Here is a 26,486-nt window from a genome sequence, read left to right as displayed (position 1 = left end):
CCCAGTCACAGAGGTTCAGGGCACGCTTTATTCTCTTGGCAGGCAGCCCCTGCTCATCTCTTCCCTGCCTGTTGCAGGTTCCACTGGAAGGGGAAAAACATTCAGCACATGCAGTAGGGCTGTCTTTATGAGAACTGTTACCTCATGTACCATTCTAGATTCATATATACAGTTCCTGTTGCTTGCCTAATTATGAAATTCCATTGTATGCTTAGTATAAAAATGGTTTTATGCTTTCTTAGTCCTCTGTGTATAAATGGAGCTGTGATTTACAGCATGGCAAACACAACAAGATAGTGTTATTTTAAACATCACACAAAACTTTCTTGGAATTTATATTCATCTTTCTTGTAACCACTCACTGCCATTTTATCTTCCTGCTGCCTAGAAGGAACTAGGAATGGAAATGTAATTTCCCAGGGGCCTTAAAAATGTGGGGAGTATTAAATGCAGTTGAAATTAAGCAATTAATAATTTAGTTTTAGGCCATGAATCAACTTCATGTGGTAGCACAGACCATATGCAACCCCTGAAACATTAGTGAAAACAAAGCACTCTGGAGGTTCAGGGAAATAAAATGCTCTAAAGGGGAAGTTGCTGAACCTAATTAAACTTCAGCCTTCTGTTACCCAAATCGTGCTTCCTGTTTGCACCAAATTTGCTCTGATCTGCTTGCTGGAGAAATGTCATCTCACTTGACAGCTGCATCAGAGCCAGAGAAGGAAGAGGAACTTAAAGCAAAAAGAAAGATCCATGGACGCTCATCAGAGCCCTTCCTTAAAAAGTCCCCACAGTTTCAAGATTTTTTCCAGCAGATGCAGAAAGCCTTAGCAGCCAGGCCTCGTGTCATTTTCTCCCTGCTTCCTCCAGAGATAATTATCTTACTCCATCAATAGCACTGCCAGAAATTGGGCATATAATTCAGCATTTAAATGAACAAGCAGTGTAATATTTCCTGTCTCCCACCGACATGTTTTGCAGCTCACATTCTTCTCTGTCACTCTCTGCCTCTTGATGTATGTGCTGGGTGCAATCCCTGAATGCCTTCCCTCCCCTGTGTTTCATTACAGATGTTGGCTCCGACTTGACACCTACTTCATCTGGAGCTTTATAGGACCAGCGACCTTGATAATTATGGTAAGAACTCCTAATTAACTACTCTGTCTCTCAGGTCAAGAAATAAAACTTTTGCTGTCCCTTTACTCTTTATCTTTAATTTACACAGATTAACTTGAGAAAGGCATGTTCTTCATTCGCCCCACCTGGCAGGACCAATTAGAGCCTCATTATGGCATTGCAAAATACTTGACCAAAACAGGCTGAGTTTTGGAGTGGGTGCTTGCAGAGTTTGGTTCTACCATTGGACTGTTAGAAGTGCCAAAATCTGTTTAGTGCCCCTCACTGCCTCTTCCTTTTGATTTCCAAAGCTTTTCGTTACTCATTCAAAAAAGGGAAATCTCAGTTGGGAGGAATGAAATAAAAGTTCAAACTGGAAGAGATTTGATGGGGATTTTGTGGCTTAAATAAGCCAGTTTTGAATAGACTGCAGTTTTTCTAACACAGCAAACCAGGACCTCTCACCTCAGTACAAACATTGTCCCTGCTTCTTCTGCTTGTCCTGCAACTGGGGACTATTTCAGCAGGCTTCAACATCAGGGAGGAGCTACAGCTGTTGGGGTTGCTTTCCCCTTAAGCAATTCCTTCAGAACACAGTATCTTACCTTACTGATTATGTCTCAAACCACAGCTTAAGCTTTTGGGGCCAATTTTTTCCAGGAATTAACAGGCAGCCACGTTAAGACTGAGGCACTGAAACACCACTGCATCTTTTACAGAACAAATCAAACTCTTCCTTTCTGTTTATCAACTTTGTGTTGTGCTGAGCATCTTCAGCAGTCACAATTTCCCTCCCCATGTCTCCCCTGTTACACCATATTTAAAAGATACATTCCTAGAAAAAAGGTGTTTTTTTGGTTTGTTACAATTGGGCTGGCTAAAGCAAGATGCTTGGAATGCCTTTTCATGACTGTACACTTCCCAAAGAAGAGCCATTATAACATTTTTAATTTGCCCCAACATCATTTGAGGCACTGCAGGTGATGTAGGAACGAGTCCCATGTCAGTAATGTAGTGCCATGGCTTTGGTAATTCAGTGACATCCCAGGTCCTGGAGGCCAGCTCAGCTTACCAAATGCTTGGCAATTTTCTGTGATTCAGTTGCTATAAAATTGTAGGAGAGCTACATTTCCTACAGCAACTCATCTGTTACAGAGAAGCAAACATTCTCCCCATCCTGTTTTGCTGTGTCAGGTAACCCTTGGGTTTTTTTCCCTTCCCTCATTGCAGCTTAATGTCATCTTCCTTGGGATTGCTCTCTATAAAATGTTTCATCATACTGCCATACTGAAACCTGAATCTGGATGTCTTGACAATATCAAGTAAGTGCTTGGTTTTTTTTTTTTCTTTCTGTCTTTTGCTGTTAATGCCACCTTTCCTCTGAGGAGCATGCAGAGGAACCAGCTCTGCTGGCAGCAGTGATAAGCAGGGGGCATGGCTTGGGCTGTGTCACTGCAGAAGGGTTTCTAATGGGTACCAGCTTCAGCTGATGATGAAGCAGTGTCTTTATTTGGGATTTGCCTGCCAGTGATGGCATTTTGCATGAAGGAAGCAAAGTTGCATTTGCTGTCCTTGAGCAGGTAACCTCCTGGTCCCTCTATGAAAAAGGAAATCATGTCTGATAATTACCAGCTAATTGCTGCAGACTCTACAGGGAAAGTGCTCAAATAGTTGATCATTCCTATTTCTCTGTGCTCTGAGGATGACAGCCTTACTTCTTTTCTGTTTGTTTTGGCCCCTGACAGACTTAATGGCCAAATTCTCCCCAGAATCTGATTACTTTCAGCTATCTCACCAGGAGTTTACCAGGGGGTGCCCACATCAGAGGATGTGCTTGCCAGCCAAGGTGTGGTTTGCCCTTGAACGTGGTTAACATCTTACTGCCTAGCAAGCTGCTTCATTATATTGATGGAATATTAGTCTGCATCAGTGCCTGTTTATTCAAGTACCTCTGGCTTTAATTACTCTCTTCAAAAATACAAGTGGGATTTCAGGTGCAGTGCATGATAAGATGGAATTCTGCTTATTAATAAAACCACGTAATGAACTTCAGGAGGAGGAAGTTGTTGGGAGTCAGAGCTTTACTGCCCATCCAGGAAAGGAGAGCATTGTGTGGCACAGCTGGAAGTGGGTTCTCCCCTCTCTTCCATGGTGGAGGCAGGAGAAAAGGCATGAGGGGAGCTCATTAGGATGTGACTGAACTGCACAGTTGCCAGGCAGTTCTCAGCAAGGTTGTTGTTTTACTGCTGAGCTGCTTTCACAGATGAGGCTTTGATTTAAACTAGGTCAGTCTTACCTTGAAACTTCCCCAGCAGGAAAGGCTGGCAATGCCACTGACCTGTAACAACCTGGGGTGGTCCTTTGGAGCTTTGTTTTAGTTTCTTAGGTGGCAGCTTCTTTGAGGGTTGAGAGAAGAAAGGGGACCAAAGCCTGTACAAGTGCAAGAGACCCCAGGGAGCTGAGGGACCCACAGGGTCACCATGTCTGTCCCTGTCCAGGTAGCTGGCTGGCTGCTCTGTTTGTTCTGCCAGCACTGAAGTGTAAGGTGAAACTGGAGGAGCAGTTCCTCCTGCATGTGCAGGACTGATCCCAGCATGATAATCTTTCAAACAGGCTTGGATGAGGCATTAAAAGAATGGTACATTTAATAACACTGATTAGTGTGACTAATCATCATGCATTAGAGCTGTGGGATTGCTCACTGGGAACAGTCTTTCTAAGGTTACCCACACAAAATCTGTCTGGGAAGACTTGCAGTATGATATTTAAATTAAGAACTGGGTTAAAAAAAAAAAAAAAAGGAAACCAAAGTCCTTATAATTAAAGCAGAAATAATAATTGCCTACTGAATAATCTTGCTTGTGCTAATCTCTGCTGTCTTTGTTTAAAATGCCAGGAACTTCTACAACTAGTTACAATCAATTATAATGTCACTGCAAAATATTTTATAGGTTCTTTGGCATATGAGTGTCTATTCCTGGTATGAATTCATTAAAACATTTTGAAAACACATGCAATTAAGATACTTCTGAGGATGGTGCTGAAACCCATCCAAACATGTTGCTTTATTACAAATGACATTTTTTATGCTTGAAAAAAATAAGAGAAACATAACATAAGCTTGGGAAGGCCCCAAGCTCACCCTTGAAAGTTTACCAAAAGAGGAATTTAAGATGGGACTTGATTGTAATTTCTGAATACCTGAACAGGAAAAGTTAATTTTTCTAAGTCTAAGGCATGTGTTGTCTCACTACCAGATATGCTTGAGTTAGAAGAAGGTGCAGAATTTTACAGAGAAGTGATTTTACCTTTCATGAAACTTTCTTAAGAGTGTGAGGGGCTTGTAGTCTTTGGAAAAGTCATTGGTAGGATCAAGGTCATCTTCTAGGTAAAACTGTAGCCTTCTTCTCTGCAAGATCAGAGTGTTCTTCTTCAGAGTCACCACCTCTCAGTACACAATGTGGATGTGTAGAATAGTCTGGAATAAAAAGGCACAGACCAGGTTATTTCACAGGTGACCAGGAAGATCCTTTCTGAGCTCACCTCTGGGTCTGTGCAGTTGCTGAAAAAGCCCAGATCAGTGTCTCCAGAGGAGTGCCATGCCCAGAGCCTTGCAGCTTGTCCCACCAGTTTCTCTCTACAAACCCAACCCAGGGGCACTGGAGGGCCCCTTGCTGCCACCTGCATGTGGCAGGTTCACAGTGCATGGGGAGCTGAATGGGAGTTTGTTCTCCCAGGTCATTTCCTTGCATTGCTCTGTGTCAGGCTGTGACAAAGCTCTCACAACATAAATCCTGAGCCTGTGCTACAACAGCAAAATACTTGATTCCCTATGGCAATGTTAAAATAAAGGCTGTAAAAGATTTTAATAGGCTGTTAATAAGTGCCCGTGCAATCTGGTGCTTGCCTATGTCACTTTAAAGGTTAAAAATACATTATGAAGTGTAGAAAATAAAGAGCCAAATAACCCCACTTAAATTAATGAACTTGATAAGGCATCAGATGTCACCTGGGATACCTTTAATTACTACACCAACAGAAAAGCCATTCAAAGGGCAGTGCCTGAACCAGATGCTGTGTGGCTGAAAGATTTGTAGGTACTGTGCAAAGTTGTAAAAATAAACTTCCCTAACCTTCTGGAACAGTCCCTGTATTATTGTGCAGCATGGGAGAATCTGACATTCCCACGGTGGAGCAGTGGTTACCCAGGGGTTGCCCAGTGACAGATCTGATGAGCTGTTCTGTTTGGGTTTTGTACCCAAGTTAACATCTGCAGCTCAGCCCAGCATTCTCTAGAGGGAAGGAGGAGAGCCACACGTGGGTCCTTCCCCCTTTGCTGAGAGCATCCTCCCCGTGAGGCAGGTTGGTACTGAGCCAGCTCAGTGGGTTGCATCCCCTGAGACAGCAAGGTTCCTGCTCTCATCCTGTTTTGGGGGGTATGTAGCTAGGAGGTGTGAGCTCGTGTATGTGATGTGGGGTCTGTTGTTCAGAGCTGCAAGAGTGTCTGTGTCTGCTGGGGATGCCAGGAGAGCACACTTAGCTCCCACTTCACAGCAGCTGCCATCACCAAGCATAGTGCCTTTACCTAGCACCTTCTGAAAAAGTTCATTCTTTCAGGATGTTTAAACAGAATTTTTAAGAGTTCATCTTAAAATTGTGAGGATGTCTTCTGCCTTTAGTAGGAAGTGACACAGACAAGGACTCTGAAACACCTGCCTCTGGAGTGCTGTGTGTATCTTCTGCCCATGCCTCCCCAGACATGGGGCAGGAGGGGATTTTCCTTCTCAGCCTTTTCCATTCCCTGTTTCTGGGTCCTCGAGGTCCACTGTGATCACTGCTCTTTGCAGCTTGTGAGCAGAGACAGACAGTGAGGAGCATCATTTAGTTTTTGGTAGCTCTGCCCACATCACTTGTATCTCACTCGTGGTTCTCCTGAGAGCAAAAGTGGGATGAGAAGGAGCAGCAGGACTGCTCATGAGCACAAGCTGCCTCACTGGCAGCACAGGTGCCCAGGCAGATGTTGGTTTGGAGGACAGATTCCCCAGTCCTCACAGCTTGCAGGGAAGGCACATCTCTCAAGCCAGGGCCCACGCAAGCTTTCTGGATGACAAAAGCCTCCTGTGCTGCTTGCATTTATAGTCTTTGAGGTGGAAGACTACAGGAGTATCAGTGTGGTACTGATGCACTCGTGCTAGCAGATGGCTCCTCACAAGGACATAGTACCAGCTGGAATTCTTTAGAGCAGCTGTGAGACTGTTTTACTGGAGGTTGCTGCCAAGTGGAGTGATTTCTGGAGCTGAGCTGCTAGAAGCCTCTCCTTCACACTTTCTATTGTGCTGGTGAGTTGTGAGATATGCGAAGTATTTCAGTACACTGAATCTTCCTTATATTCCTGTAGGAAGCATTATGTGACAAAGGAAAATACATCTATATGTGAAGAGCATGATTCTTTACCTTCCCATCCATTGACTCTTCTCTGGGTGGTCAGGCATGCCCTGTGGCTGCTTGTGGTCCTCACACACCTTGTTTCCCTCCAGCCTGTGCCAGATGCTGCAGCATGACAGACCATCCATGTTCCATCCATGCTTCCTTATGCTTAGGAAGGATAGTCTCCAAAATGGAGGTTTTCAGTTGAAAACCTTCCTCAAATCCTTTGCATTGTGTGGCAGCACAGTGCTTCTTATGCAGCCATTCAAATACTGCTCATCCATTGTGGCATTAGCAAAAGACCAAAAAGAGAGGCTGAGCTGATGGTAATCCAGATGTGCTCTTCATCATATCTACTGAAATCTGAGGTCCTGTCTTTTCTGTATGTTGTGGTTGTGCACCATGTAGGGGGCACATGTAAAGTTACTGACATGGTAGAAAATTGGGTCAGGAACACAGTTATTTGGTTAATAAAAAGGAAGTTCTGGGATGGATTCAGAAATGGAGCCAAGCAGCTGCCACACCTTAAGTTACACAGGACATCTCCAAATGGCCAGAGGGGAGAGACTGAAACCCCCTTTCTCCTAGCAGAGACCAGAAACCATCCTTTCTCTTCCTTACAGATGTAACCTTTCCTTTGAAGGTCCTGCAGGCATCCCCTCTCCTCCCAGCACTGCCTCTGGGGTTGGGTTTGTCAGTGTTTCCCCCTGGCCAGACCAGGATCCTGACATTCTTTTGTGCTGCAGTATGTGGCAAGGAGATTTCATTTTATTTGCTTTGGAAGGGCAACATGTCGGCTGTAGCTGCCAAGCACAGTTGCAGACCTGCTGGAAAGAAGGTAGGAGGGGAAGGCTTTGTCAACTTACTTCTTTTTTTGTCCCATTTTATTGCATTTTTTAGTAAGGGTATAGCTTGGCTTGTGCCAAAGCCCACCTGGATGCTCTTTAGAAAGAATAAATCATGGGGACCTCTTCAAAGACAAGTATGTTGGGCTGTAGCCCTGGGTTTGTTGGAAAAGCTCATCCCAGTGCCATAGAAACCCACCAAGAGTCATCTTGGAAATTTTATTTCTCTCTTTCAGAAAGGGAGACCCAGAGTCTTAGGTTTTGTTGTTGCTAGAGAGGCATTTTTCCCTCTTGTGGAAACCTCCTCCGATCCCATCTTCTGCAAAACCAGAATAAGCACTATAGTAGAAACCTGAAATCCCCTGGAAAAAACGGTTTATTCCCAACGTGCAGGAGATAATGTTTTTAGGTATTGTGGCCATATTCACAGGAACACACATTGAAATCCCATTAATGGGGATTAAATGTTCTGGCTCTGCTTGTGGGCTGCCCTGGGGGTTCAGATGGTCAGGGGCTAAAGGCACATGGCCCTGTCTGCATGGATACATTAACATGTTCTCCCAAGTTTCCAACTGGAAATGAGACTTACCCCATACTCTTACATTTATTTTTTTCCCACAAAAATAAAGAGACTTACCAAAATACATCTGAGAATGTGCAACCTAAAAGCCAAAAGCAGGAGCCAGATGCAGAGGCTTCCCACTGGTTATTACTAGATGAACCCTTGCAAAGCCCAGGCTGAGCTCTTCTGGGGAGCTTGGCCCAGGCTGGGGGAGGAGAGGGGTGAGGAGCATCAGGCACAAAACTGAGAAGCCCCTTTAGAAAATCTGTCATCTTTGCAAACCCTTCCCCTGCTCAGCTCTCCCCAAATGTTGTATGGGTGTTAGTGATTATCTGCTCATTTCCTTGTTTCAACACAAGTATTTGATATAAAGAGACATGACTAATCCCAGCCCCCTGATTAGCTTGGTGGTTCAGTCCTGTGAGTTTTCTTAAATCGTAAAAAAAATCCTCAGAGTTAGGTAGAAAATTGAAAACAAAGGTTAAATAGAACTTCCAAAAATCCTCTGCGGAAATGTTTAAATTAAATCCTTGATTTAACACAGCAGTATTGTGCTGGCAGGAACAGAGCTTTACCAGTCCAGTTTTATTTACTCAGCTGATTGAAATGCAGAAAAAGTAAACATCCTGGGTTTGGTGCTGTGAGAAACAAGTAAGACTTTTGAAAATGCAATATTTCTTCTCATTTGGTAGGAAGAGCTTACATTACTTATGCATAATAACAATCTGTATCAGATACCCTTTTACTGAAGGAAGGTTAATTTGTGCTTTGTTCTAGACATTTTAGAACAAGTGGAAGTAGGGAGATGGTGGGGATTATTTCATCTTTTTCTATTGAGATTTAAACTCATCTATTGGTTTCCAGATCTTTTTTGTTTAATCACAAGAAACTGCAATTTGAAAATAGTTAGTGATGCCAGGGGGTCTGGAATTGATTGCATTGGGTTCACCCAGGGCACTTGTCTTGGAAGAACAGCAGCACTTTAATCCTTCATTATGTTCCTGGTTGCTTGGGAGTGCACAGCAAGGACAGAGCAGGGCGAAGGTCCCATCTCTTGAGAACATGCCCTGTGCACCACCTGAATGCAAAAAGCCCCATCCTCTATCTGCAGCATTCTCAGTGCTCAGAGAAGCAGGAGCCAAAGGTTTGTGGCAACGTGCAGGTTCCTTTGGAGCAGCAATTGAGGAGAGGAGGTCTATAGGAATCCTACAGCCAAACTCTGTTAAACATGAACTGAAATCATGACTGGTCTTTACCTATAACTTGAAATGTTAAATAAAAATAGTAGTGCCTGAAAAAAAAAAGAGCTTTAAAGCTCATTTAATCTGTATCTTTACATTTGATCTGTAAAGATTTTCATATTACTTTCAAAAAGTTGAGAGGCTTACTAACTTTACTAACTAAGTTGAGAGACTCCCTGAGTGGGCATTGGTAAGCTCTCCTTCCCAGCCAGATGGGCTGTATTCAGCTTGCTTGGACTTCTGGGGACAGCAGGTGTAGAGCACAAAATTTCCAGGGATGCCTCTCTGAGAGGAATCATCCCTGGATTCCTCCTCCAGGAAAAGATAATCTGAGCCTTGGGAACAAAAGGAGCCCCCGAGCCAGTGTTTGGGTCTGGACAAACTTAATGAGAAATAGTGTGTGTTGTAGCAGTGCTTGGGATGAGCAGACAGCACATCCTCTCTCACTGGAAAACTTGACAGGAGTCTTTTGCAGGGATGATCAAGTGATCTGAGTACTTCTGAAAATGAGGAATAGCTTTTTCTCTCCTCAGGAAAACCTCCTTTGTGCAAAGTTTAGATGTTGGCTGCAGGGTACTGAGCTGGGCAGCAGAAACTGCCTCACTTCTCTTGTGCAGGAGCTCAGCCTGTGATCTCTGTGTCTCATGTGGCCTCGAGAGCACCATACCTTCAGCAGCTCAGCAGCCACCTGGATTCTGTGTAGGAAAACACCACGCTTCCTAGTCCTGTGGGTAGCTCAGTGATGCTCCTCTATAGCCTTCATCTGCATTTCTGCATGAGCAAGCTTTGAACAGGCAGCCTAAAGCAAACACAGAAAAGTCACTTGGAATTGGCACAAAATGAAGTATTTACAAGCTTCCTACCACGAAAAGATACAGAATATTTCTGTTTTGCCAGAGTGCAGACTTTGTGAGCACCATGGAGGCAGAAACCCTACTGATGCTGAAAAAAACATCAGAGATTATACTTCTGTCTGGGTATCTTCCTCACCCAGTGATGTTGATGGCAGCAGCCCATTTTCTTTCTTGCAATCTGCTGCTGTTAGAGTTCTTCACAGAAGGGTTTGGTTAATACCTGAATGTTTTGGCTTTGCATTTTGCTTATTTATCTAGTTTTTGTGATGGCTGCATTAATGTTGAATGGTGATTGCAAAGCACTGATCTTCTCTCTGACAGGTATTATTACAAAAAAATATTAATCAGCAGTTATTGATTTCAGAGAGTATCCTGGAAGGTATTAAATACTTAAGGTCTTTCTGTGAACCCATAAATCATGATTACTGTTTTAAAAGGCCATACATTTTAAGTATTTTGTCAGCAAACCCTGTTGGTGCTATTTGGATAATACAAATGTGTCTGAAGGCTTTGCTGAATCCCTATTGTGTGGAAACAATCAGATATGTGGTTACACATCAGTGTGGTCTGAGTAATCGTGCCATGCCTCTGCAAAGTTAGGAGGAATGAAATAAACAGGGAAAGCAATTCTGAGGGTAATTAATTACTTACAGAAAATGAGATGAGCTTAACAGAATTGCTCTTTCCAAGTGCAGTAATTAAGAACAAACCTCAGAGAGCAGGCCATGACGGGTGAGCTGAGGGGGAGAAGAATGATGGATCAGGGACAGATCAGGGATATTGAAAAAAATCAGGGATAAAATAAAATCAGGGATAGATTGCCCCAGATGCTAAGCTAGGGCATGATGCAGGGACAAGCAAGATGTCACCTTGTTTGCCTGGGTAAAGTTTCAGAGCCACTGGTGGACATCAGAGGTGGGTTTCAGACACACACAGCTTCACTTCATGCCATTCACTTCATGTTCATCCTGAGCAGATCTGGCTTGGGGTTTGTTCTGCAGCTCCCACAGGCCTGCTGACCCCCAGGATGGCTGCAGAGGTCTTGAGAGGCCCCACCACCTCCTGTGGGAGACAGTGCCAGAGCCAGGAGATGAAACTTGGGAATGATGGGTTGGGTAGCCCTGTGAGGAGCACCAGCAGCCGAAGGGAGGTGATTAGGAAGGCAGTTGGCTTGGTGCCATCAAGGTGGTAACTTTGTCACAAAACGTGAAGGCAAAATCCTTTAAGCACTCTTTTATTGCTTGCCATTGATTTTTCTCACCATGAAGATGCTCCTTGACTAATTAACGATGAGCCCCTGTGCCTTATGAGGGGAGTGCTGGACTTTCTAACTCCTTCCATAGATTTTTCAGCAGTTCAATAAATCAATCTTTTCTAATCCTTGAAACTTAAAAAAAGGGAAAAGCAAACAAACATCCCTACTGCCTCATGTTGGAAGGCAGTGGGGAGGCACAATAATATGCTTTATTTTATTCTGTGATTCTATGGGTTTGGGTCTCTCTCCTGCTTGCCTGCAGGAAACATCTGTGTCTCTGCTTTATTTGTGCCATGTTAAGATTAATAACACAGTTCTTCCCAAATGCTTTCGAGGGGGTACATCATCCATCTATTTTTATTTGGGTTTCATCACCCATTACAGCTGGTAAAGGTCCTGTGTACTCACTGGGGCATTTCTGCTCACAAGCCAGACTGTTATTTTGGGGCCTAAGCACTGAGTCTTTGTGCTTACTGAGCCTTTTCCTCCTGTTGGTGAGATGGGAAAGCACTTTGAATTGTCAAAAAAGTGATAAGTTTGAGTAAGGTAAGGTTAAACCATAAAGGATTGAATAAAATTATAACCTCTGAAGTTGATTAGTTATGTAGGGTTTTATGAAGGCCTTGTTTTCCTCTAAATGTGGCTCAAAAACTACACTTGTCAAATATAAAAAAAAAAAAAGAGAGAGAAGGCAAATACTTTTCAAAATGTGTGGAGACCAGACATTGTTCTTTTAAAATGAGAGCTGAATAGCTCTGTTTTGGTAACAGGCTTTCTCTGCTCAGCAGCATTTTAGGACCAATCTGTGTGTGCAGATTACCTCTTACCTTATTTTTCCTGCAGGGGGAAAAAAAAAAGAGAGAGAAGGTTTTAGCAATCCAGGATCTTGCTAATCTGCATACAGGGAAGTGGTTTGCACCATATAATGCAGTTGCAAGTTGTGTGTGCCTCTGTGTGGGCTGTCAGTGCCTATTCTGGCTATTGATTCATTTGCCTTGTAGCAGAAAGGTACCTGTTGGAGTTTTAGAAGGACAGACAGCACAACACCCTTAGCTTAGGATGGACTGGATCTGAAATTCCTTAAGCATCTAAACAAGGATATCAGTAGATAATTTTAGCAACTTTTTAAAAAAGTATTGGTCTGGAAATATCACAGGAATATAGAAGTAAAATGAACAGTCCTTTCTCATCATAGAAGGACAAAGTACTCTTGGAAATTGATTCAAATAAGATTGTGAAAGAGTTTTATATGATGTGTAATTAACCTTAAGAAGTCTTTGCCCCAAGGTAAAGTCAGGTCTTTTCTTAAGATTGGAAAATGAATTAGGAATTTATAGGGATTGGTAGACCATCCCCTATCCATCATCTGGGCTGTGAAGGAACACACAGGAGGTGAGGTGAGACTTTGCAGGTTACAGGAATCATACAACTGGGAAAGATCAGCTTCTTAACTTCAGGTTTTTGAAAGTGAAGCTCCCACTTAAGCCATCATTCAGGCTTCCACTGCAGTTACTGAGAGGCATTTCTTCCAAAAATGCCAAAGCCTCACCTACCTTAATTACCTGCTCCTTTAGGGAATAACTTGCAGTCTCCCATTAACTGTGGAGGGCTCAGAGTCACCTACAATAAATTCAATGGGCTCTATCCCTGACTGCCTGGAAATGGAAGAATTTATACAAATCTGCAGAAAGTAGTTTAGATCTAGTGTCTCAAGCTCTGCTACACTCAGTTATCCAGTGATTTCTCTTTCAACTATTACTTGCTTTTGCAGCTAGTGAATATGATCTCAGTTTTCAAGTTAGCAGCTCCATTTTCCTGGGAGTTTCAAAGGCTTTCCTCTTGTCTAAGTGGTGGTTTTTATGTGTTGCAGATAATGATACAGCATTACTGCAGCACTGATAGGTTTCACGGACTTTACCAGGGGAAAATAAACAAAACAATCTGGAGTAATTTTTATCAGACACCAATAATTTCTAACCCAAGTGTTAGGCTTCTTACAGCACACGAGTTGGTGAAGTGAAAAGGACTGACCTGTGTCTCTTAAGGGATATAGGACACTAAGTCCTGCAGGCCCTATGTGTAAGAGATTTTAAGTGTTTGGGAGCCAGGCATCTTTAAAAAGATTTTTCATTTCTGCAGGTACCTGCTTGCTTTGGGCAGTTAGACACATCCAGGTTGGAAATGGGGTACAAACTGCTCAGGTCTTCTGGGCTGGTTTTTCCTGAGCTGCTTTGAACTGTTACCCTCAAGGTAAAAGGCAAGCCAGGTTTACCAGTGTAGAGTTCTGTCTGTACAAAGATGAAATGGAGCCTTCAGCTGCCTGGGAAAAAGCTGATACAGATCACTGAAAAACTTCATGAGGGTCTGGAGAGAAGCAAAGGAAGAAAAAGATTTCCCTAATTCTCTATTTTTACAAGCTATCACCGGCAGCATTTCAACAGTAAAAACTTCACCATAAAACCTGAGTGCTTGTGAACACAGGAACAGAAATTCCTGCCCACACTGCAGGGCTGGGAGCTCTGTACTGTCTCCTGTCTTCATTTAATTTAATTGCATGGCAGGGGAGCCAAAACTCTGCCACGTTGTCCCAGCACAAGGGAGTTGCCCAATACCATGCTACACAGCTGGAATGGGCTGGAGATCCCTGGTGGTGCTGCCAAGGAGGGGCTGTTCAGAGTCCTTTCCTTGTCTTTCCCCATGAAATCAGAGTAAATAGGTCAATGCTTTCTGTCACCCAGGGTGAGCTTTAGAAAATCCTAATGCCATTATCTCAAAAAGATAACACTGTAGGCTGGTTTGTAAGTTGGCAGCTTGGGAGTTGGTCTTATGGAAAAGTAAATGTCAACAAAGAAGTTCCTGTAATGCACTGCAGAGGGAGAGTGCTGGAGTCACTGGGAGGTTTTGCTGCCTGAACCCTTGAAAGCCTTCTGTGGTGGCTGTGCTGGATTCCCAAAGCTCCTCTCCTCCAGAGATTCCCATGACTCTTATAAGAGATTTCAAAGTCAATTGAGAGTTCTGTGATGGGAGCCAGGAGAGATTCTGCAGCTGAAGATGCTTGTTTCTGCACATCAAACCAGCATCCTCAGGCTCCAGCTGGCCTGGCTGCTGGGCACCAGCATCTCCTGATGCTGCTCTGCCTTTGGCTTTGGTCAGGGCTGGTGGGAGAAGGGAGGGGGACTAGCACTGAGCCATATCTCTGCACCATTATATTTCTAATGTTGGTGTTCTTGTCTTTATGTCTATGCATTCTTTAGCTATGAGGATAACAGACCCTTCATCAAGTAAGAATGACCTGAATGGCTGATAAATTTCATTTATCAGTGTGGTCTCATGAACCAGCTGTCAAATCAATATTGAAAAATCATTAAAGCTTCTGTCATTCACATTTGAGGCAGAAGAGCAAACTGTGCAGGAAAACAGTAAGCATACAGCTAAGATGCAGAGTAAGTGTGCTGCATACATATTGCCAGCCAGTTGTTACTGTGTTGGCTTTATATTCTTTGATTGGCCATAACCTGAATTCAAGATGAACTTTCCCAAGTTAATCCTGTGTAGTACAGACTTGTTGCACCAGTAATGCTTGTTATACCCTCTGTGCTCTGTCACCCAGAGTGCTTTCTGGTAAGAAAAATACAGAATTACATTTTCAGGAAGATGCATGGGTGTCAGTACCCATCATTTCCATTCTGGTTAATGGAAGCAGTGCTAGCAAATCTTTGTGCACTGGAGACTTCTCCTTACTCATTGGAGTACCTGATTATTGATTGTAAATCTGATTTTAAATCACACCAAAACATGGACACATTTTTATATATTGCTGTAAAACTGCACTACAAAAAGACAAACTGTGAAAAAGTACCAGCAAGTCTGTACAAAGAGCAAACCAAAGTCCACAAGCTGCACCAAAAAAGCCTGCAAAGAAAGCAAAAAATGCCTAGAAATTACATGTCTTAGAGCACCTGGGATTTTTCTCCTGCAACCAAAAAGTAATGCCCAGTAGCACAAAAGAGAAGCAAATCAGTTTTGCAGTAGACTTTCAGTTTGTTCTTCTGGTGAAGAGTCCTTTGTGTTCATTCTCCCAGCATCATTCCCACTCTCTCTGTTATCACTTGGTTCTTCTTTTTATTTTTTTTCTTTGGGTAGGGGATGGAGCTGTGCAGAGTCATATCCATACCCTCTTATCTCCTTGGCTCATGCTGTGAAAGGCACTGCTGTAACCCATGCAGTTTGCACTGTTGAGGGTCTTCTGACCCACAGATTGCTCTCCATCACTGAAAGCATCCTATTTCCACTAAATAACTGCTTCACTCCTGCACACCTCTGCAGCCAAAGGCTTTTTAGTCAAGAACTGTCTGTCTGTGCTTCAGAGCAGAATGGTTTTCTGATACTGTTTTTAAAAGACTGTAAATGCAGGAAGCTTTTGATTGTAGAGGAGAAAGAAAGGGGGAGGGAGAAAAAAAGTGTTTTCCACTTCTTTTGTTGTTCTTTTTTAAAGGAAGAAAAGTATTTGTGTTCTTTTAATTGGCATGTAATTAAGATGATAATGTCCTCTCATTGATGGTGGAATCTCGGTTAGAGAAACCTAGCAATTGGCTGAAGCTGTAAACTTTGTCTAGTTTTCCTAGACCCTTCTGAAAGATTGGGAGAGTGCATTTCCAATTTGCATTGTGCTAAATATTTATTATTGGGATTCACTGGAAATGCTTCAAAGGAGCTGTTCTGGTCTGCTAGACACATAATGGTGATTTTTAAAGAACTTCCTTAATAAGCAGTTACAGTTCCCTTAGGGAGCTCTTCTTGTGTGGTTAAATAATGCATATTTTATAGACTTCAGTGAAAGACCTAATGCTGTATTTTTGTTCTAATACATAAAGAAAAAAACAAGAGAAAGCATGAATACAGCATCAGTGTGCTTCTGTTTGTGACAAGCCCTGCTAAAAGGAAAAGGATTCAAGGCTGCAGTTGCTCTGGGGTCTCTATAGTGGAGATTGCCTGCCTAAACATTTTTCCCCTGAACTGCTGCTGCTTCATTTGCCCCATGTTTTGCTTAGCAGATGGAAGCCAAAGTATTTCCAGACCTTACCCATCTTTCTACAAGGCTGAAGTGGCTTAGAAACAGAGTCAGGTCTTGGTCCCTGCAGACTGGCTTGTTTTGGGGAACCCAGGAGTTAAACATCAAGAAAGGGGTGCAAAGGCTCAATATCATTGCATGACTAATTATACCAGGGAAAGAAAGAAGGAAAGAAAAAAATGAAGACCTTGGGGAAAAGGGCAAAGGAATGCTCATGGTGCTGCTTGCTATGCCCTTTGTGCTGTGCTTCCCAGACAGAAGTTGACTCCTTCCTCTGTGCAGCAGCAGTTCCAAGCTGTAGGTAATTTACCATGTGGAAACCAGGGAGATGGCTGGGACCAGGACACAGCTCCTATCCTGTCTGTCACACTGCATCTCGTGTCCTGGTACTGGAAGATCAGTCTCTGAGAAGTTACTTTTGTCGGGAGACTAAATGTTACTTAGCGTGTAACATGGAATCCCTCTGCCATCCCAGCACAGCTTTCAGCTTTCCTGAAAGTACACTGCAAAAAAATAATATGCAGCAGCCATCCCATCTGTCCAAGCAGAAAGTCACTAGCAGAAAGCAAGCAGGAACTGTTGGCACTGCTGTAGGTGACTTTGCTTGAACAACATGCATGGCCAAGCAGTAGCTGCATCCCTATTCCCACTTCCCTTCTGGGGTGGAGTAAGGAATAATCTTAGTTTTTTAGCCTATCCAAGCAGAAGTGTGCCAGCAGCTGCTGTTTTAACAAATGTGATGTCTGAACACCTGTAAGTGTGTATATATTCCTCCTCATTGCAGGGTGGAAGAAATCTGAAGCAGCATCACATCCTCCCTGTGCAGAGCTGACCTGGCAGCAGTGAGGGCTTGCCCACCTGCTTGTAGTTGTTTATCTGCTTTACTGGCAAATTGCAGATTAGTCAAAGTGGAGCCATACAAGTGTCTTGGTGTTAAGCATAAAGAAGCTAATCCTGCTGGCACTCCTGCGAAGCCAGTGGACACTAAAAAAGTGACATTTAGCATTATTTTTCTGTTGGATTATTTTCTTTTACTGTCATTTGCAGAAATAGCATCTGCATATCATTTACATTCACACTGCTTTTACATATTAGAAAAAAAAAAAGGAAACCTTGGGGTTAAAAATATGCTTTGGTTATGATAAACTTCTATGCTCATGACATTTCCATTGCCATACATTTCCTTAAGCCTGAAGATTTTTAAACTGCATCCAGCTTGAAGACAACGCTGTCTGAGTCATTTTGATATGCTGTTTTCTGTTAGAACCACAGGCAAAGTCTTCCTGCCTGCAGATGTGTGCCTTCTTCTGTAGGTGAAAAACCAATCCCTGTTTTGTTTTGTTCTGTTTCTCCTAACAGGTCCTGGGTAATAGGTGCAATAGCCCTGCTCTGCCTACTAGGACTGACCTGGGCGTTCGGACTCATGTATATTAATGAAAGCACAGTCATCATGGCCTATCTCTTCACCATATTCAATTCTCTGCAGGGAATGTTTATATTCATTTTCCATTGTGTCCTCCAGAAAAAGGTAAGAGACAGTTCCCAGCAGCAAAAGGAAGCGGTTACAGGGTGCTTTGCTGCCTTACAACTGCAGCATCACATCATCTGTGTGCCCTGAATTTGTCTCATGCAGATGTATCTCTCTGCACCTAACAGGGGTGGTATTTAAACTGGAAACCAGTAAGATGCTGGGGAACGAGGTGCCAGTGAAGTGGCAGTGCCATTTCAGGAGCCAGGGCTCTAGCACTGAGCGTGTCAGAGGCAAGGCAAAAGCAGCTGGCAGGTAGCAGGGCAAGCTGGTAGCAAAGCTGTAGAAGGGCTTTGCCTGCTGCCAGCCAGGTTCTTCTTGCCTGTAGGTCAGAGTAAGGTGACAGAGACTCCATGGGCATCCAGAGAGCCCTCAAGGGGCTGAGTGCTCGCAGGAAAATGAAACTTTGCATCCTGATTTCCAGTTCCTTCAGGCTGTCACCCCTTCCTATAGCAGCATATATGGTTTGATGGTATGAAACAGGAGATGATTCCCTGCCCTTTTTAAGAGCTGAAGGATCTGTGCTCTGCAACAGTTTGTTAGCCACTGTATTGCTTGTTCCTAATGTGAGCTTCTGGAAATCTTCCTCAAACCATGCACAGTAAGTGCTTTTTGGTGGAACTTGAAGCATGCTTTGATTTTGCAATATAACAGTGGAGTAAATTAGGTAAACTCTGGGGTGGGAGGAAATCAAAACAAAAATCTCTGTGTGTATATGTAGATGGAACTTACAGCCTCTGACTATCAGTAATAAATATTTTTAAGAACAGTTTCTTTTTCCACTGAAATTCAGTAGTACAGAGCTATCCCAATTCTGTGTGTGTCTGCTGATTTTTATGTGCATGTTTGTTTCAAAGGGCAGTTTTCTTTCTCGGATATAAACATAGGAAGAGTTTATACTTGGATACATCTGGGTCCCAGTTTCTCAGTGTAATCAGTGGCTTCTGGTGAAATGGCTTCTTGTGTAAAGTCAGGGCCATCTTGAGGTCTGTTCTGCATCCAAGAGCCCTGGGCCTGATCCTGTGTTACCCACGTTTTCCTTTAGAGGCAAGGGAGATCTGACCTTTGAAAACATAAACAAAATTCCTAGTAGCAAGTGAGCTCTGTGAGTGATGCCTCTGGAATGGTCTGCAGAGCAGTGCAAAATTACTATTCATGAAACCAAAGGAAGACTTCTAGGGTTCAGAGTTTTTTCCTTGTAGTTTCCTCTCAGATTTGGGAATCTTAAAAAGCTTAAAAGCTTTATCAAGATGAAACTGCCTTTTGATTTTCCCAAAATTTTCAGCAAGAAGTTTTCCAGGCAAGGTGGTAATAAGGATATAGGAAGCATCATCACCAAGAATTAACCCCCCAGGTGCCTCTTTGGAAAGGAGTTTGAATTTCTGCACAGTTGGCACTGGTCCATCTTTCCACCTACAGTGCACTTCACAGGGTCAGTCCCTCACTGGGAATCCCAGCACAACACTGCAACCCTCTTGGCTGTCAGAGTGCTCCTTCAGCACAGAATACCCATTCTCTTTTCTACACCCACACCCCATCACTGATAACTGTGGGATTGCTCCTGATGCACAGAGGGAAGGAGAACATGGTGGGTACCTTGATGTGGGGTGGACCCAAAAGCTGAGGGAGAACTTAATTTGAGAGGAGAAAGGAAAAAAAAAATCCTTCCTCTCCATCATGGGCTAGAAAATCAGCAAAAAGCTACAGAGAGGCAAGCAGTGGGTGGCTAATTAAAGCAAGTGAGTTATTTTCTCTCAGCAAAGGATTGATTAGGCACTTGAGCATATTGGACAGTGGTGGTATCATGTTTGTCTGAAGCGCTTCAGGAAGAGCCTAATGAAAAAGTTGTAATTTGCTATTTAAACAGTTGTTTCACAGTTTTGAAATGCTCATAGATAGTCTGGCAAAATTTCTCAGCAAACCACGTGTTCCTTGGGGACATGGGAACCTTGGGAACCCTAGGCATGCATGGGGTTTTTTGAGCTTTTTTTCATCATGACCTGGCACCATGAGCTGCTTTTGCCTTTTCAGTATTGTTTGCTCAGTCTTGTCCCATCTGATTCCTGGGTATTGCTGTTCACAAAAAAAACCCCACAGCTGAAGCTCTGTCAAGCTTAGATTCTGCCCTGGCAGAAGCCAGCATAGTTCCCCTGGAGCCAAGGAGGTGGCATGGCTAGGAGTTCCCCCCCTGGCTAGGAGCTGGCCCAGCCTGACTAAGATGCCTGTTTAAAACAGGACCAGCTCACATGGGGCTGTGGGTGAGCAGGGTACAGCCACCCCTCTGCACTGGGAGTAGAATCTCGAAGGCTGCTGGCTCTGCAGTTTCCTTGAGTTTCAATTTGACTGCAAGAAATAATTTAGAAAAGAAAAAAAATCAATGGCTCTTGTATGTTTCTTTTGGAATTTTTCTTCTTAATCCCCTGCCAGCAACAATAACTTTTAGTGCTTTGATGAACCAATATGCTAGTTTATTTCCAATCTACGAGGATATTAATTTTCAGTCATAAATAGTGCATCTGTAGTTTCTCCTGTCCTCCTTTGACGTTCCTCAGAGGAAGCTACAACCAGCTGGTGCTGCACAAAACCAGTCCTTAATGCCAGTGTAATGGTGAGCTCCCATCCCGAGGGCTGCCAGCCACAAGGTGGGATAGGCTTCTTTCCCAGGCACTGCAGCAGCCGCCATTTCAGTGAGGCACTGACCTGGGGCTGTGTTGAAATCAGATCCCAGGAGTGGGAGGAGGAGCTGCCCAGTAACTGCTCTTGCTCTGCCCTTCCTAGGTACGGAAGGAGTACGGGAAATGCCTGCGCACACACTGCTGCAGTGGGAAAAGTACAGAGAGCTCCATTGGCTCAGGAAAAACCTCGGGGTCACGGACACCTGGAAGATACTCCACAGGCTCACAGGTAACTCTGCTGCTTCTCCACACCTCAGTGCTTTGCATCACTGTGCCAGTGCTCCCCACAGCTGTGCTGGGCAGGAAACTTCTCACCTTAGGACCCTCCCAGTGCCCTCGCTGAGATGGCCCTCCCTGAGGAGCTGAATCCAGCACCAGGGGCTTCCCTGGGGATGTGGAGGCAATTAGTGCCTCTGAAATAATTGTCACCAGAAAATAAAAAGTGCAGATTTGCCTTCCAGAGGCGGGCGGGTGGTCATCATCTGATGTGATGTGCCCACCCTCCACAGGAGCCAGTGGAGCATTTTGTCAGCTGTCCCAGGGCATCCTTTAATCAGAAGCTGGAAGTTGCTGCCATAGCTGTTGTGATGCAGAGGATACTGTAACCATCAACTCTTTTTCTTGCTAAAAAAGACTGCAAGAGTCTTTCAATTGCCACACAGTGAAGAGGTTTGCTTTCTGGCATTCTGTGGTTTGATCAATTAATTTCCTCACTCAATTTGCCTTAGACCTCTTAGGAGAATCCATTTGGGTCAGATTATCTTATTTAGTTACTGGAGCTGTTCCACTTTGGTCACCTGAATATTCAGGTTCTGTATAGTCTGTGCACTTAGCAATTTTGAAGCTAACGTGCATGTAAAGATGCAGATTTATGGATGAACAGTTCACATAAAGTGGAGAAGCTTACTTCTTAATCAATAGAAACCAAACACAAATTTATTCACTATTACTAATGGAAGTAATTATACAAGACAGTTCCACTATTAAATTATGAAAGACATGCAGCAAGTAACAGTTTATAACCTCCCAGGAAAACCTAATTTGCAATTTATGTCTTGGAGCAAATTATTATTTATTTTCAGCAGTTTCCAAGATGTCATCCAAGGGCTCCACTTTGCCATTTGTGTACATCTGGATGTTATGCAGGGGAAATAACAGCAATAAAATATGGAGTCTCTCTCCAATAGGCCATCAAATCCCACAGTAATCAATAAGGTCTCAAATTCACTCACTATATCCAGAAACAATTGGAAGGCTGATTTTGAAGCCTTTGATTTTGCATAACTTCAGTACTGTCTGTCCCAACAGAGCTGACTTTAATGAGCCCTCCTCCTGGGTAGTCTCAGCACAAAAAAAAAAAAGCCCTCTTGAGGGTGAACTGAGTCTCCCAACTCAGTCCCTCATGACAGCCAAACCTTGTCATACCAAGGGAGATCATGGTGCTTGCAGAAGCACATCCTGGGAAGGATGGAAGTGCCTAAGACCTGTCATGGGCAGGAGAAAGCTGACATGGGTGATGGCATGTGGATGGAGCATCTGACTCCAGACTTCTGAATACAGAAGGAAAACTCCTAAGATGCTTTTTTTTTTTTTCTCTGAAAAGCACCTAGGAAACAGAATAAGTAATCCACAATGGATCATGTCAGAGAAAAACAAGAGATTAAATGTCCAGGTGCAAAACAGTTGCTATGAAAGTGCATGGGCCTCATGTAACATTGTGCTTCCATTTATGGAGGGCTAATGCTTGATTAGGAGGTGCTGTTCTTATATATGTGGAGCAGGAGGCACTTTTCAGCTGTGAACACAAATAATCTCACATCTTGCACGGCTGAGATCCCACAGGACACACTGGTTTTTTAGGATTCCCTAGACCACCCAGCACCACATCCCTGCAGCCATGGGACACATCCATCATGGTCCAAGAGTTCAGGAAGAGTTTTCCCAAGATACCTGGGTGCCCCAAGCCACAGGAGTTGTGGTTGAACCACTCACACGATGCATATTGGCTGATTTTTTTTATCTTTAGTGAGGTTTAGCTGGGGATGCTGTTTCCCCAGCAGCAGAAGCTGTACCACAGATGGCAAAACCATCAGATTTTTCATCTTAAATTACAGAAGTAATTTATTTGTGGGGGATTTTCCCCCCTAGTATTCCCCAAGATGGATAGTGAGTATAGAAAGCTTCTGTTCATTCAGGAACAGCACAGTGCAGACCAAGTCACAAAAAATAAGACAGAAGCTATCTGAGATGGTACAGGAAGCATGTGTGCTTCTGTGTTTTAAGTTATTTTTCCATTGTTTGGTGCTATTATTGGTAAATCTGTAGCTCCTGCAGGTCTGAGTGTCTCTCTATACAATTTGTGTTGCTTTTTTAAGTGAGGATGCAAGCAATGTGATCGTGCCCCTCTTTGAGATAGGCTTCTGTCTGACAGAATCAGGTAGGCAGGGTCTGGCATGCACAGGGTGGGTTACAGCAAACCAGCAAACTCTTGCTTACATCTGGCTAGAAACAAGTCTCATCCTGAGCTAGACACAACAACAGCCATCTCTAGTGAGGCAGAGAGAAACCTATCTGCAGCTGCTAAAAATTCATGACCTGCTGTGGTTCACTCCCTCTTCAGAGCCGGATTCGTAGGATGTGGAATGACACAGTTCGAAAGCAGTCCGAGTCTTCCTTTATTACTGGAGATATAAACAGTTCAGCTTCACTCAACAGAGGTAATTATAAACTACTTTTCATATCTCTTAACTCTTGTGATGGCTTTAAGGAGTCTGAAATGTGCTGCCCCTTTCCCCTCCTCCCCTCAAACGGCACTGGACCCTATGCTCGCTCATAAGAAATGTTGTAATGATAACTGAGAGGAGGTTTTGTTTGTGGTGCTCGGTGCATTTTTGCCTTTCCTTTCTTTATTTTTACACATGCTTTTCCAAGAATTGTAATTTATGGAAGGGAGTTAGGAAAGAGAATAATAATTTTAAAAAAAAGTTGCAAAAGGAGTCTCCCTTTGCCTGCAGCAAAGTGCAAGTAGCAGAAGGTGCTGGGGTGTCAGGCCTCATTACTGGTGTTGGGCACATCCAGCACTGTGCAGCCTGTGTCAAGCATCACAGGAGTCCTGGTTGCCCTGGGAATGGAGCAATACTGACATCTTTACAGAAGCAGAAATTAACAGCAGCATAGATGGAGAGAAGAAACTGTGCTTGGAACAAAATTGTCTGTGTTGATGTTAAAAAAACAAGTTTGAAGAACTGACTGATGGGAACTTTATAGGTGTTTGTGGAGGAAAGGGTATCAGAAACATGGATGCCAAATAGAAGGGGTGCTTGGCACAGGAGGAAAACTGAACAGCTGGTTTTGGAAAAGACTTTTTCAGGGGGTTACAGGAAAACAACAATAAGGGGATACTAGAGAAAGAGCCCCAGAGATTGGTTTCTTTCTCCTCCAGTAGAATTACTTGATGGGCTTGTCTTGAGCAACCAGTGCCAAAATCTGTTTAATGTATCTGCCCAGTTGATACTGAAATTAAGAGGGGGTAGAATTGGGATTACTGGGCTGATCTGTCAAACATATTTCCAGACTTGGTGGTTTGACTGAAAACTGAGTTGGGACTCTGGTTCTTATTCAGTCTTTTTTCACCCAGAATTCCCACTGATTTTAGGGTGAGTTTTGGCTGAGGACAGGCTTGCAGAGTATTGACTGTGCTGTTTGTAGTGTTGACTGCTGAGTGCTGGGGAACTACAGGTACACAATTCAGTTCTCTGAACATTGTATATGTCACCAAATCACTGTAAAGGAGAAGGCAGTGTAGCTACATGGAAATGTAGTTTTCTCCCTCAAGACCCTCTGTGGTGGTTTTTTTGCCAGGATGTTTTCACTCTGCACTGAAGATTCATTGATAAAACCAGCTGTAAGATGCCATCACTGCAAATGCAATTCCTTCAAATACCTGATTTATCCACATGCATTGCCCTCTCCTCTCTCTGTCCTTGCATCAAAGGCTGGAGAGCTGCAGCCAGGCTTCTCTGGGGCTAATTAAGAAGGGGATCCATGGTTGTTAAAAGGTTACAGCAAGAACCATTGTTTCTGTCTTCCACCCATTGCTCCATGTCAGCAGGAAACCAAAATGTTATGCTTGAAATGTTTGTTTCTTTAGTTAGAGCAGGAATTGACTTGTTCTCCAATGCAGCCCCTGCAAACAGAAATGCAAACAGGATCTCCTAGGCTTGTCAACAGAAGAAAGACATCTCTCCTTTTCTCAGTTCAAGCTTTTTTTTTTTGGCTTTTTTTTTTTTTTTTTCTGTGAAAAGAGGGGAGTACGACCGTAAATTGGGAAAGCTGTGAAGAGGTTTCAAGTGGGCAATCTTCATCCCAGTGTGCCAAGAGCCTGTTACTAGATGTGCCTGTTATTTAAAGGTCAGGTGGGAATTGAACTGCCAGGGGAAGCATCTTCAAAGTGGATTTCATCCATCTATTTTCCTTGTGTAACATCAGATGAGATGTTACATCAGACCCAGAGGGCCTGAATCTCTCCTCTGGCTATGGAAGCAGCCTGATAACTCTCTTGGAATGGAAGCCTTTTAGGTCAGATATCTAAGTGACTTGAATAAATTGTAGTATTGTACAGGGGCATCCTTCCTCTTTTTTCATGAAAGCAGGCACAATATTTTTTGTTTCTGTCTTTCTTTACTGGTGGGCAGAAGTATCTGCAAAATGGAGGTTAAGACATTTCTTTGGCAGTATCTCCAGAGCAACAGGTGGTCAGTTCTGCTAAGAAAACACACTGATACCAACAGTAATGCCAGATGTATAGCATCCCAGATATTTCACACTTCATCCTGTTTATTCCAGATGAAAAGAAATGTTTATGGGCTTGGGGTTTTGCATAGAGCATAAGTTGTTTCTTGAGTCTCTCCAGAGAACTGCAGTCTGAACAGAACAGTGGGGCAATATGGTTTTCACAGTTCTTGTCTTCCTCTTAATATTTTAATATGTATCAAGTTTTAAAGGACCTGTTTCATTAATGTTTTATTTATAGGTGTGCAGTAAAAGCTCAGAGGAGTCTGTGTTGTATGGTTAGTAGCTTTGCCTGTCTGAAGTTGGTACAACAGGTGAGAGTACCTGTTCAGAAGTCCCTCTCCAGCCCTCCCAGCCTAGATACCTTTTGCATGGAAGTATCTGTTTTATCCCAGATCAAACATTCTTTGTGAGCTGGTATTTTTCCCAGAGCCTTCAGACAGCAGCCCCTTTCTAAAACAGGGAGAAAAAGATCCTTTCTCCCCAGGACTGCCCCATCCCCTGGCCCAAATGCACTTTTCCATGACCTGGGCCAACACTGATTTTTCATGCTTTTGTCATGGGAATAGAAAGCATTGGAGATACCCTCCAGATGGGAAACTTGATCATTTTAACCTTTTTTTCCCTGATCTCATTGACAGTACTGGCAGTCCCCCTGTGTCTTGATAACTTCTCAGGCAGGACTGCTCTGGTTCTCCATACTCCTGGATGATAACCAGCATCTCTGGACCCTCCCATCCCATCCCCTGTTCAAGTAACTATGTCTTTTTCTGATGTAGGAGATACCACACTGATTCTGCCTTTTTTCAGCTCTAGATCATCTGTTCTCTTCTACCTGCCCCCTGGACCACCCCACCCTCTGCCTTGAGTAGTTTGCAGTAATGTTGTTTTTCTTATTCTCATGTATAATCCCAGGAATTTCAGGCATAACCCCAAACTTGTCTGACTTAATGTGTTCTGTAATGAAAACTGCACTCTTGACTCCTAAGATATACACAAGCATTTCAGGTGTTTCCTGAAGGTAACATCTAATTACTGATGAGTTGAAAATGATGCTGTGATGGTGCAGCAGAGGCCCAAGCTCAGGTTAAATCCACCTCAGAAACATGCAGGTTTGTACC

At 43.4% G+C, this 26,486-nt stretch overlaps 1 protein-coding gene across 16 annotated transcripts in view; it reads left to right on the top strand.

Annotated features, from left to right (window-relative positions):
- ADGRL3 (adhesion G protein-coupled receptor L3) overlaps window positions 1-26,486 on the top strand; it is a 406,353-nt gene that overhangs the window by 356,533 nt on the left and 23,334 nt on the right. For all 16 annotated transcript variants that reach the window (XM_071742547.1, XM_071742549.1, XM_071742548.1 and 13 more), the window contains 5 exons: window positions 1,071-1,137; window positions 2,347-2,438; window positions 17,731-17,899; window positions 20,678-20,803; window positions 23,195-23,291. In XM_071742547.1, coding sequence (XP_071598648.1) covers window positions 1,071-1,137; window positions 2,347-2,438; window positions 17,731-17,899; window positions 20,678-20,803; window positions 23,195-23,291 — 551 coding nt within the window. The remainder of the gene's footprint in view (window positions 1-1,070; window positions 1,138-2,346; window positions 2,439-17,730; window positions 17,900-20,677; window positions 20,804-23,194; window positions 23,292-26,486) is intronic.

This window comes from Heliangelus exortis, chromosome 4, assembly GCF_036169615.1.
Source record: "Heliangelus exortis chromosome 4, bHelExo1.hap1, whole genome shotgun sequence".
In the NCBI taxonomy this organism is placed as follows: Eukaryota; Metazoa; Chordata; class Aves; order Apodiformes; family Trochilidae; genus Heliangelus; species Heliangelus exortis.
Note: the sequence above shows the minus strand (reverse complement) of the source record. Positions and strands in the feature narration are given on the sequence as shown.